The sequence below is a fragment of the Lissotriton vulgaris genome, chromosome 7, assembly GCF_964263255.1.
Source record: "Lissotriton vulgaris chromosome 7, aLisVul1.2, whole genome shotgun sequence".
Classification (NCBI taxonomy): Eukaryota; Metazoa; Chordata; class Amphibia; order Caudata; family Salamandridae; genus Lissotriton; species Lissotriton vulgaris.
In genome coordinates, this window is record NC_141695.1 from 1425626200 (window position 1) to 1425639581 (window position 13382).

The 13382-nt window shown below is 42.3% G+C and overlaps 1 protein-coding gene and 1 non-coding gene across 2 annotated transcripts; both read left to right on the forward strand.

Moving 5' to 3' along the window:
- Window positions 1–511: 511 nt before the first annotated feature.
- Window positions 512–810, forward strand: LOC147705757 (signal recognition particle RNA). Its single transcript, XR_015298630.1, has one exon.
- A 475-nt stretch (window positions 811–1285) lies between these two features.
- AAR2 (AAR2 splicing factor) lies at window positions 1286–13052 on the forward strand. The gene is made up of 4 exons (XM_086932201.1): window positions 1286–1399; window positions 2022–2814; window positions 5490–5719; window positions 12500–13052. Exons 2-4 carry the CDS (start codon window positions 2058–2060, stop codon window positions 12665–12667), a joined length of 1155 nt encoding a protein of 384 aa, XP_086788327.1. The 5' UTR covers window positions 1286–1399; window positions 2022–2057; the 3' UTR covers window positions 12668–13052.
- Window positions 13053–13382: the final 330 nt, after the last annotated feature.

Sequence of the window (13382 nt, forward strand, 5' to 3'; positions counted from 1 at the left end):
GGGGGCTGTGTGTGTGGGGGGCTCTGTGTGGCTGTGTGTGGGGGGCTCTGTGTGTGTTTGTGTGTGTCATTTGCGATAGATAAAGCTAATGGCATTGTAAATGACAATGCCATTTATGTTAAAAAAAACATAAATAAAAATAATGTCAAGAGCAATGCCAATAGCTCTAACTTTAACAAAGGCAAAACCATTGCATTGTAAATGCTTGTTTATTCTGATGTTGCCAATTAGGGGGGAAATGTGTAAGGTGAAATTAAAATGCAGTTCTGAAACTTTACCAACAATTAAATGCTGCAGTAACCCCGGTGACAGGGACATCACATCAGATTGAAGAACAGTTCCTGTCAGCCTAGACCAAAAATACCCAGCAGATGGCATTATACCCGCTAAAGTCAGAAAAGAAAAAAACACTGCCGTGTCTTGCCATACATTAGTCATCAGAGGGCAGTACACCCACAGTGACGTCACCTGCAGCCACATAACTAGTACGGTACTGCAGACAGTTGTCTTCGCCGGGCGCGGTGGCGTGTGCCTGTAATCCCAGCTACTGGGAGGCTGAGGCTGTCGGATCGCTTGAGTCCAGGAGTTCTGGGCTGCAGTGTGCTATGTCGATCGGGTGTCCACACTAAGTTCGGCATCAATATGGTGATTCCACGGGAGCGTGGAACAACCAGGTTGTCTAAGGCGGGGTGAATCGGCCCAGGTCGGAAACGGAGCAGGTCAAAACCCCCGTGCTGATCAGTAGTGGGATCGCGCCTGTGAATAGCCACTGTAAACCAGCCTGGGTAATACAGTGAGACACAGTCTTTTTTTGTGACCTATTTTAGTGTCTTTAATTTACATTTACTTATTTCGCTTCCAATAATAATGTGTCAATATGCAAATGTTTTTCATGTCGTGTGTATATTCCAGCTAATACTAATATTAACATTCAATCGTACACTTTCTTCTAATAGATATTAATCAATCCGAAAAATATGGATAATGAATATAAACGTGCTCGTTTTCCAGTACATTCTTGCAAACGAATGATGAAATAAAAAAATATAGCTGCATGGACATAAAAGAAATACCACTCATAAACAATGAGTACTTATTTACTACTAGAAATATGTCGGGTACTTGTACATTGAAATTAATTATACAAATAGAACTATCTACATTAGAAAAATGAAGCGAATAAATGATTTTCTACAAAGGAAATGTGATATTGTGCCCACACTATTATAGTGTGTAAATTGAACAATTCTCAATTCAACATGGCCGATCTTTTGTATCCTCGACCGTGGGTATTCTGGGACTCTTTCAGTCCGTTGTCTGTGTTTACAAGACCATCCTGGTCAGGCAGCAGGAGCTGAGGAACTGCGGTTCGGGTGCTGGTCGGTTATCTGCGCTCACGGTATGTTCTCGAGCTGTGGCAGGTTTGGTGGTAAAGTGTTTGGTACCGAGTATGTTGGCAACCAAGCGCGATTCATAATGTTAAACGGTTCAGAGTTTGACGAGCAATATTATGGTTTCAATCGGTGCTTTAAATGGAAATACTGAAGTGCGGGTACTCTCGCTTTAGAGTACTTGTTTTCGTCTTGGAAGCGCTAATACTCTCCCATTAAATGTATTGCAGCAGTACTATAAAGTGCAGGTACTCTCCCTTTCAAATTAAAGCAGTGCAGGTTCACAGTACTTGCCCGTTCAGAGCACAGGTTTTCAACAGTTTGAAATTTTCTCTCAAGAGGAATTGACGTATATTCTAGAACTGGGTTAAACCCTTCCTTGATTTCTAAGCATGTACTTTCCACCACATGCTTTCACCTTTTGCTGTTTCTCTTGCTTATCTTTCTCCCACACATCCGGCTTCTCTCATGCATGCTTCAAGCTCTTTAGTTGCACTTCCAAAATAGCTTCTCTCGTTCGCAGTACTGGACTTGTCTTTCTTAACTTTGGGTTATTCAACTCCAGATGAGTGTTTACTAATGAGCCAGAGGTATAACATCTCTATTTTGTCTTCCTTCTTCACTTTCCAGCTTTCCATAAACAAATAGGTTGTTATAAATACAAACATGACAACAGTGGACATGGACCCTGAGCTCGCAAAACGCCTGTTTTTTGAGGGAGCCACTTTAATGATTCTAAAAATGCCAGAGGGAACAGAGTTTGGCATCGACTACAACAGCTGGCAGATAGGCCCTAAATTCAGAGGTGTTAAGATGATCCCTCCTGGTATCCACTTTATTCATTACAGCTCGGCCAGCCACAGCAGTCCTGGGGCGAGCGGGCCTCGTTCAGGGTTTTTTCTTAATATAAAGCAACGCGACCTTCTGGTTCTGCAATGGAACCCTGAAATCGAGGAGGTGGACCTAACACCAGCGCCAGAGGAGGAAACGGAGCGTATGCGTGCAGATCTCCAGAACTTAGACCAGTTCTTAGGCCCTTATCCATACGAGACACTGAAGAAGTGGATTTCTCTCACCAACATGATCACTGAGTCAGTGATGGTGAAGCTGCAACCAGAAAGCCGTCACATCTGTGCTTTTGCAGAGGTGTTGCCAGTGGAGGCCATGACACATACTAAAGATCGAGAAGAGCAGAACCTTCCCCGTTATGACACAGCATGCAAGAGCTACCAGGAGGGTCTTGCACGTCTGCCTGTGATGAAGCAGAAGGCTGGAACAGAGATTCGATACACTGAGATACCTAAAAAGATGTACCCTGAAGGGGCGACTCCTGCAGAAGTCACCCAACACAGCATGGACCTCAGCTACGCCCTGGTGACCATGATCGACCAGCATTATGCAAGCCAACCCCAAGGGATTTTGGGTAATTATGCTTCTTTCCACATATTTGACTGCTGCCCAAAAACATGTATATCTATGGTTTATGCAGATAAAAAAGTTTGAAGAGTAGATACTATCGTATATGTTCTAAGTGTTTGTTCCAATACACATAATGTGAAGACCAATCATAGTTAAAGTTTCCAGATTTCTATTTTTGCAAATAGATACAGACAGAAAATAATTGGTTCTGTCTATCTTTTAAAACCAAGAAAAGCAGACATTGCAACTTAGGTCCACATTGTACATAGTAGCAAGAAAGAAGGAGAAACAAAATTATTTACATTATCTATTCCTCTGAGTCCAACACAAACTGCGTGAGAATATCCCTTTGATCATTCCCTTCAGAGTTCTGGTAAAGGCTTTTGGTTGGTTTGTGAACTCACTCATGTCTAATAAGCGGGAAATAAAAGGCTGCCATATGTCAAGCGGTCTAGATGTTGGGGGCTGGAGTTGGGCATATAATTCGCTGTTAGTGTTGCAATATGACAGACTAAACTTCCACCCCTTTATTGTCGGTGGGTATTTGCTCCCCTAGTGTATTGCGACCTCCCTCTTGGCAAGCAGCAGTGCTTATGCGCAAAATCGCCAGGAGGATTTGGGGAGATCCTAAACATGTTCCAGTAACGCCATCAGGGGGTTAGGGGGAATGGGTTGGTTAATCATTTGTGAGAGTTCCTTGAATACCCGCTTCCAAAAAATGGGCCACCTTGTCGCATGACCATGTCATATGTGCAAAGTCTGCCATCGGGATGCTACACCGTGGGCATGTGTGTGGTCGGGTTGGATCCATATGATGAAACCTGGCTGGGGTAACATATGCCAGTCGCAAGAATTTAAAATGTAATATCTTGTGCTGTGGCTAAAGGAAATTCTGCATGTTTGTTCGCAACAGAAGTGCCATTGTGCATCCGTGAGGGGTTGACCCAAATCCTATTCCCAAGCCTGTCGTACCTCCTCATCCCTGATTGGAAGCAGAGCCATAGTGGCTCTATACATTTTTGACATTAGGTGTTCTCCGCTGCTATCCTTGATAAGGAGTGTCTGTGGTGGGAAATCTGATGGTTCAAGAGGATAGCTTGGAATCTGTGATTTAATGCTCTTTTCAATCGGTATAGTATGAACTGTTCCATGAATGTAGCCTCTTTAAATTAAGTGTCTTCGCTACAGGAGTAGACATGATTATTGGGGAACAGGTCCCCAAATGTTTTCAGTTCGAGTTTATTTCGGGTGTGTTTTACGGTCGGTTTATGTGTGATGGGGATCCATAAGTTTCCTCGTAATGGGAGAGACGATGAGCATAGTAGTTGCGTCCCGGTTGCCCGAGTCAGTTGCTTTCAGGTCCAACTAGTCATGGAGAGCCTTTGCAGGTTCTGTGGGTCACAAGCCTTGCCCACCGGCAATAGAGCCGACAGTGGGGTCGGGTGTGCGAGATTGGCCTCATGCCGGAGATAAGGGATACGGGCATCAGAATGAAACCAATGTTGTGAAAAACTACATTGTGCTAATAAATAATAAAGTCGAATGTTTGGGATCCCAAACTCCCCGCACTCATATGGTAATGTCAAGGCGTCCCAGCTGAATCTGGGTTGTTTTATTATCATGGTGGAAGAGTAGTCCGTCAATATCAGGGTAGCATGGGCCGTTGAGAAAGAAAATGTTAAATTAGAAAGAAACAGAACGTAAAGTTATAGAAGGTGTAGCAGGAATAGGATACTAATGAAATGAATACCAAAATCCTTATAACCAACACTTCACCAGGTCCTCTGATAGCTTGTACAGAAAAGGAATTGTGGTAAAAGCAGCTTGAAAAAAGTATTTGACGAAAAAGCTAAGTTTCAGCAATAATCAGATTTATTGAGAGACAGAAATACTCCTGAAGCAATTATTATAAGAATTTACTTCTATGTACAAATGCAACAGAGCATAAAATGCTATGGTCAATTGAAAAGCTAACATGGAGAAGAATAGTGAGCACATGCCGGAGACTATCTCCGGCAATGCTAAGCACTCTCCCCGGTCCCCTAATGACAAACACGAAGGGTGTGTGTACTGTTATTTGTGCAGTTATGAGGTTCATGCTACCCTGAGAACTTTCCTTATGTCACATGGTAAAAAGGAACATGCACAGCATTTCCCTTGTTGCAGTAGCAAGTACACCTGGTTCCAGATGGGTGAGACTTTATTGACGGTAAGTCGCTGAGGAATGAGGCAGGCCCCTCACAACGCAGACATTATTACAAAAATTTGGGCCATCTGACTAGCAGTTGGACTTTAGACTGAACTTCAGCAATATTTCTGTTGCCTAATATAAAGGTGCAGGAGCCCCTTTATTGCCACTGCATTGCGGTGTGTGGAAACCAGGGTGCATTACATCCGAGTCTTCTTCAGTAACTAGAAGTTAACATGTGCAGTCTGTCCCATGGAAATGCAGGTGAATCAGGTATGTGGAGGCACTTGGATTTATAGTACTGCCATATGCTCAGAATTATGTTACTCAACATTACCCTGAGATTTGTACCAATAGGCTAATTTTCCTTTTACTTAATTTAAGAAAAGATCCTCGCATCCAGTTTGAGGCACTTGCTACAAATGTAAAGTATTTTTGATCAGTTGCTTTGAAGTAATTCAACCACTGTTTCATTCCTTGTCCAACTGAAGGTGAGTTGCAGTTTGCCTTCGTCTGCTTCCTGATCGGGAACGTATACGAGTCCTTTGAGCACTGGAAGAAACTGTTGAACCTCTTGTGCCGTTCAGAAGATGCCGTAAGGACACACGAGAGCATGTACAACAGCCTCATCTCTGTCTTGTACCACCAGTTGGGTGAAATCCCTCCTGACTTCTTCGTGGACATAGTTTCCCACGATAACTTTTTAACAAGCACTTTACAGGTAAGAAGGCTGTTGTGGAAGGGATAGATGCAAGATTATGACTAAGTGGGAAGGGGAAGATGTACATCAGTTTATTGGGTAAACCAAAGAAACTGTTTAGAGCTCTTGGGGTAGATTTGGTTTTTTGTGATGAAATTGCAGTATTTCATGACCCCTGCTGTACTATGAAGACCTATTTGTCATTAAATATTTCAGAACTGAATTAAATCTGTACATTGATGTACATCTTGCATCTGGTTTGGTGGCATCCTCTGCAGGCATCCCAGCAGTTCCACTCACCCTTTCTTCCTCACGATATCGATAACCTAATTACAATTGCTCTAGATAACAATAAACGTCTAAGGTTGAGGGGTAGCAAATCACCAGAAATAGTAAAATTGCATTAGTAAAAGTACTCCTGTGAGCGGGAGAAGATATAACACTTTTTGCAATTCACAAACATTGTCATATATGACTGGAAAGCTGCACCAGGTATCTGGGTTCCATTTCCCTAAAGTGTAATTATACAAAGCTTAGACTTGATACCGATGCGCACAGGCACATTTCTTTACCTTATTCTTTTCCTCCAAATCCTCTCCGAGTTTGAAGGTGAAGTGTTCCCTATCGCACTATGGGAGGGGGAGTTACACCAACCCTTTGCTGGAATAAATATCCAACTGTTTCCAAGGTGGGAATGTTTTTGATCAGAGTTTGTAAGCCCTCAAGTTTGTAAGCGTTCGGGCTAATCACACTTTGTTCCACTCACTTTCCATCGTTTTACTACCGTGTATTTCTCTGAGGTCATGATGGTGAACTATATGCTATAGAACCCATGTACGCCTGTCCAGATGCCTTTTGTATAGTCCACCAAGCCGTAAATAAAGGTGTTTTCTGACATTAATTTACTTTTTATGGCTTGAAAATGCTTTTGTAAATTGTCCCCTGGATTCAGCACCAAGATACTCCATTGTGTGAACGTACGCTTTAAAGTACAAGTTATCTGATTGTGGATGAAGTATGCTCCTGTATTGCTCGTGAAACTCAAGAGACCATGATTTGATCACTCAGAATTAAGCTGTGTATAAATCTTTTCATCTCTTTTTCATCTCTGCTTTGGACACTTGCTGCAGAAGTACTGTATGAAATGTTTTTTGTGGTCTGTGTCTCATTTGACGTAGGTCTGCTATTTCCAAGTTATGCATACATTTGGATGCCTAAAACTGGGGATAAATCCATCCAATATTCCTTTGTGACTTCAACTTTCACCTAAATAACAACAGTCAAATTCTCTCCCACCTCTTTCTCAAATACCTCCTCCTGTTTGACCACAGGTGGTAAGTTAATAGGGTATGAAGGCCACCACCCCACCAACACGCCAAAAGGATGCTTGGCAGCTGCCAAATGAAAGCATGCGATCTGACTGTCTGTTGTGTTGTTGACTTGAAAGCGCACTGCAGTATCAGTACAAAGCGCTTGTCTGAGTGCCTGGTATCTGCAGACGTGGATAGCTGGGCTAAGCACGTGTGATGGATGCACTTTAATGTTGATCACTTCACACATGCACAGTGACTAGCAAATAAGCTCTCCCGGGCCTGGTAGTGCAGTGTGTGGACTGAATACATCTGTGTGAATACATATCTATGAGATTTGCAACTAAAGGACCCCGAGAGGTCGAAACAGGTAACCCATCTTCAGGGCCATATGATAACCACAGAACCGCCCTTATCTACACTCTTAATGAGTCAATCCAAACTTTCCAATAAGGTCAATAGAGCATAACGGTTATGAGTTGCAACCTTGGGTAAGTTTCATCTGAATGGTGGAGCGGAACAATAGGGGGAGATTGTGCGTATCTGTTCAATGCCGTAGGGCAGTAGAAATATCCAAGTGGTAAACCTGGAGAGGAGAGAGATCTGGATACCAGGTCTTCCGCAAAATAGTATCTACCAGTGTGGGTGACTTGAAGAACATAACTATACAGTAAGCATAATTTGTTTTAATCCCCTTGCCAACCCTCTTTACCCCCCCCCCCCTCCCAACCATTTTAATGTCATTAAAAAGGGTCTTGATCAGCCCTGTTTTCTTGCCCACCCAATGAATTGATTTATTTCTCAAATTCTCCCATGTTTCAACGTCTGGTTGATCTAGCCACCTTCCAGCAAGTTTACACACAGAGTTTAGAAGTAGGCTGAAAGCAGGACTTCAAATGTTGGACTATCCTGGAATACTGTCCATACCCAGAAACTAACATGCTTAAGGAAATTTAAATGCGATCAATAGGCATTGGTACAGCGAGTACTGCTGGCTTGTATTTTCTCTTCTGACTGAAACATTGAAACAAGCATTTGCAATGCAATAGGTCTCGCATTAGGAAAGTTTGAGCTATTGGTATTGTAAATAACACATTTTTTATTTATGTCCTGGTTTTGAAAATGGCAAAATTAATAGCTTTGTCATTTACAATGCCAATAGTTTTAACTGTCGCAAACGTGACACCTATAGCATTTGTAATACAATATGTGTTGTATTTACATGACTTAGATGTATTAATATTACAAATAACAATGGCTTTTATTTTTTTTAATTATAAATACTTAAATAAAAGTTATTGTAATTTATAATGGCAATAGCTTAAACTTTTGTAAATAACTTTTGGGAAGATTATGTTCAGTGTATTTTATTGTGATGAAAATCCAAGAACAGAAGTGAAATATTAACATTTTTTTGTGACATTTGTAATAAAGCTTGAAACATTGAGAGAACATATTAGAACCAGTTGTTGTTGTTGAATGGTTGCACAGAGTGATACTGTGGCGTTCAGTGGGGCTGAGTGATGATGTGGCCTTCAGTTGTACTGAGTGATGCTGTGGCGTTCAGTGGTGCTGAGTGATGCTGTGGCGTTCAGTGGTGCTGAGTGATGCTGTGGCGTTCAGTGGTGCTGAGTGATGCTGTGGCATTCAGTGGTGCTGAGTGATGCTGTGGCATTCAGTGGTGCACACCACCTCCCGAGTAGGCCCTGGGCTGTTCAACTTCACTACCATGAGCGAGTCAAGCTCTACACTGGGGTGCTTGGTACCCAGGGAGAGGGTAATTGTGGACCTATTACTTGCGGAGGCCTCAAATCCTGCACAACTAATATCACGGTTTCCCTACACAATGCGTATTTGTTCAACAGTTTCTTGAAATATCTGCTTTCTGCAATGTGCTCAAGTTTGTTTTTTCTTATGCAAACAATAATAGCCGAAAGCATTTAGCACTTACATTTACTCCTACAGAAAACTAGAACTACATCACCGGATTCCCAATTCATTTTCACCCTCTGCTGCTGCAAATTCCACCTCGAGTCAAATGGACAAAATATACCGTACCAACTGCTAAAAAAAAAATCCAAACATTTCAAGTACTGGATTTCAACTGCCGAAAACAAGAACAAGTGTCCTAAATAAATAAATACGGTTAGATGCACCTTCTGGGTGTTGTGGTCTTAATAAACAGTTTAGCATGGGCTGCTAATGGGCACGCTTAAAAACGCTGTTTATCAAACTGCTCAACTTATTGTTAAGGAACTTTTTTGTTCCCAGAAAATTACGTAGTGAACATGAAACAATTGTTTCGATCAGCATGACTTCTGTGACTTTTATTTTAATTAAGAGCAGATCATAAAAACAATTTACCTTCCAAAAGCAAGCCTGGTAGTTTGTCACATAGTTCTGGCCTGATGCTTTCTGCCAAGATTGATTCTATCAGGTTAGACCAAGATTTCACTAACCATATTGTGCAAATTGATATGGCCTAGCTAATGTCTAAAAAGAAATTGGACTTTCCACGCTGAAAGGTTTGTCAGAGTTCTTTGAAACTGCAAGAATGGTCAAATAGGCAGGACTGGTGACTAAAATAGCTTGGAAGCTTCTAAGCTTGCTATGTCACAAACTGAATAGCGCTGTTCAGCCTCGGTGTAACTTATTCCAGCTGGAAAATATAAATCACCTATGACAATAAAATAATTCTTATGTCAGTCACAAGAAGAAGCAATTCATAATCTTTCTTACACAATCAACAGCACGAGGGTCAACTTTGGCAGAGACAGTAGGCTTGTACAGCTAAAAATAGGATTCATAAATAATAATTTGAGAACCGTCTTATAATTATTCCGAATTGGCAGATACTTTTCTGAATAGTTCTTAACTTTTTTCAGAGTGAAATCAACTGCATAACGTAGATGTCTAGAAAGTAATCCTGAGGCGAAAAAAGGCACAAGTCGGGCTGTGAGTAAATATTTGTTTAACTATCCAGCCTTCTGTACCAGACTTAATGGACAGGAGCAGCAGCTCTGTCCACAAGCACCTTCCATTTCATGTCAACAGAGCGATTAGGCCTACTTTTTGATGCGGATGAGGGCTACTTCGGTCCGTTCCCAATCAGACGCACTCAGAATCTGCTTCGAAGGTGCAGATGTTGTTGGGTCACTGCGTACTTTAATGCATCCGACATTAAAATAGATGTATTACTTGAGTCAAAAAAGGAAAGCACAAGAGGGTGTGGCAACTGGGCCATTCCCCTCTTAATCATGTCAGGGTGTCTAAAGATTCCTAAACTCCAAGACTGGCGGTAATGGTTAGAATTGCACCACGGCAGCATGGAGTGTATGTTTCGTGGCTCACAGCACACCCTCTGCACCGACATATCCCGTTCTAGCCCCAGTGCACAACCCAGAGGGCGCCACTGTCACAGAGTCATCGGGCACTGCAGTCCACTTCTGAAAGTGACCCGGGCTCCTCTCCCCTGTGACTTGGGAAGGTCTCTGCCCGATTACGAGCACCGCATCATTTCTTACACTTGATTTTCTGTGAGGCTTGGGCACTTTGAAATGAAATTTGATAGATTTGTAAGCGCGCACAGACACCTAAAAGAGTCAAGGCGCTAAAAACTAGTTAGTTCAGACGAGCGAAAAGTCCTACCAAGATCTCTATCCTGGGCATCTGTGCGACCTCAGTTTATAAAGTAATGAGTCTGGGTTACAAGCTATTCCTAAAGGACGTACGATACATGCCGGGGAAGGGAGTTCCATAGTTTGGCCGTGACCACCCAGAAGGCTCTACTTACCCATCTTGCTTTCCGAAATTTGGGGACCCCTACCAAATTTTGATTCGCCGAGCAAAGCTGTCTGGTAGGTACATACCACTGGAATATTGTTCTAATTGCTCCAGGCCCTGATCTATTTAGGGCCTTGTGAGCAATACACAAAGCTTTAAAGATAATACGCTTTTTCACGGGTGACCAGTGTAGCTTGTTTAGTCCTGCTGAGACGGAATGTATTTTGGGACTGTCTAATATCAGTTTCGCTGCTGCATTTTGTACAGGTACTGGGATAAAGGGGAAAACTTTTCGAAGAATCCTAAAAATGAAACCAGTAGCTGAAAAGGAAGCCTAGCATCTGGCGGAGAGCGAGGGATAGAGAGGAGGCGGGGCGGGGAGCAGAGCCGGGGAAGTACATGCGAGTCACTGCCTGCGGCCGTGAATAAGTGACGGCGGGGGGCGGGGCAGCGGAAGCCTTTGATGTGGCAAATGCTGCTGGCAGGGAGAAGTGGATCAGCGAGGTGGGAGGGAGGCTGATAGGCAGAAGGCTCGGGGAAGATGTGGGATTAGAGGGAGGGCGTGGGCTGCCTGCAACTCGAGCGACCATATGGAGAGGGGGGGTGGGCTGCCTACTGGGAGAAGCTTGTGTGCGTTTGATGATCGAATGCAAGTCCGTGCACGAGGAGCTTGTGGTCACGTGATTTCACGTGAACTGTTGAAAATCCTCATCGTAAAAAGTCAGCTTTGTGGATGGGCGGCAATAGGTCTCTCTACAAGACCTAAAATGCCTGCTGCAGTGAAACAATAAACTAAAAATACTGTTTCTGTGAGATAAAGAATCTAACTTGTGATGACTCATTGTACTTTTGAGATGTAAAACAGTCTTTTGTGCATGTAAAGTCAAGCTCTCTGGGAGGTGGATCGATATACCAACAACCGATATCATGAGGTAAGAGAAATGTTTGTTTTGCGGAATAAAGCCCACCATATGCATATTTTAAAGAATTGGTAACAAAAGGTGTTGCAGACAACTGAAACGGGGTTATAACTGCAATAATAATCCCATGGCTAGTTTTATGTGAGAATTCCTATACTGCAAAGATTGTGACAAGCATAGTTCTTTAATCCTTGAAAGATGTTCATTGGCTGAAGCTGTGTACAGTGGAATTACACGACACATATTTAATAGAAGATATGGCCTTTATGTGAAATTTCATAAACAGTTTGATTAATTGAGCTGCTGAAAAGGTGGCTGGCTGAGGAAAAAGAGCCAAATATGTAGCAATAGTGTAGAAAATTGTGCCATCCAAATGAGAAATTGTTTACTTGCCCTACCTCTGTACATTGATATTTATTTAATTCTCTGATTATGTTGTCATTAACAATTTTGTTCTTTGTTTGCAACTATGTTGCCTAACTTACAAAGGTATTCCTGACATGCACTAGTATATTGAAAAATGTCAGAGCTATTTGTCAGTGACTACAGCAAATGTTTTTTCTTTCAAGACTTGCATGTGCTGCTATGAAAGGAAGTGATGCACATAGCGGACATTCTTCCGTGTAATTTCATTAGTCATTGTCCGTCCCTGCATAAGTGCCAATCCAGCACCACCACCACCCCTTTCAAGACTCCTTGAGCACTGTCTGGTCACATGTCAAATACCCATGTATATTGTGCCTTAGATAACCAATCAATTTAATGGGTTTTGATGTATTCCCTTGCAGACATTCTTCTCCTACACCTGCAGCTCATCCACCGAACGGACACTGAGAAAGAAAGCAGAGAAGTTTAAAATGCATCTAACCAAGAAATTTAAATGGGACTTTGAGATGGATCTGGAAGACTGTGCTCCTGTAGTGGTGGAGGTACCAGAAGGAGTAGCCCTTGGCTGAAAGGAGTGGAAGTACAGCAGAAGATGTCATCTTTGAATGACATACCTGGTTACCATCCTTCACAAACAGGCCCTTTTGTAAGGATGCAGACTGTGGGAACTTGTACAGTTGTCCTTTCTTCTGAGACTTTGTACCAGCATTCCAGGCTAAGATGCAGGTTTTAGCAAGAGTTTAAAGCCCAATGATTTGGCATTGACTTTGGCTTTTTCAAAATGTGTTTTGATTCTTTTTCCAACAAAGGTAAAAGAATGCTTCAGCAATTACAGCTCCACCATGGAAACAAAACTCCACACAGCCTTTTCAGGACACTTAACCTCTGCTTGATTTAACAAACTTAATTGTACCAGCCTTCCCGGGAAAGACGTGAATAAAGAGTTTAAACCTATCTGTTGTGTCATGAGATTTTGGCTTGATCAAATTGTTATTGTGATTTTTTTTTTTGTTCCAACAAAAGAAAATGGTTACTTCCTGCAAACATTACTCAGTGCAGTGTTCTGATAATGTGAGGTACTACTTCTTGATCCAACCAGCATTATTATGCATGACGGCATTGCATGCATTCTGTTTTTATTTAGAGCTGTGCTGGGATGACAGTACCTTCAACTGAAGAAAACCACAACCCCACAGCATCATTTCTGCTTTCCTCAAGGCGTCTACTGGTATAGTTGTTGATTGACCAATGCAGTAGTGCACCATCTACAAAACCTGTTTTAAC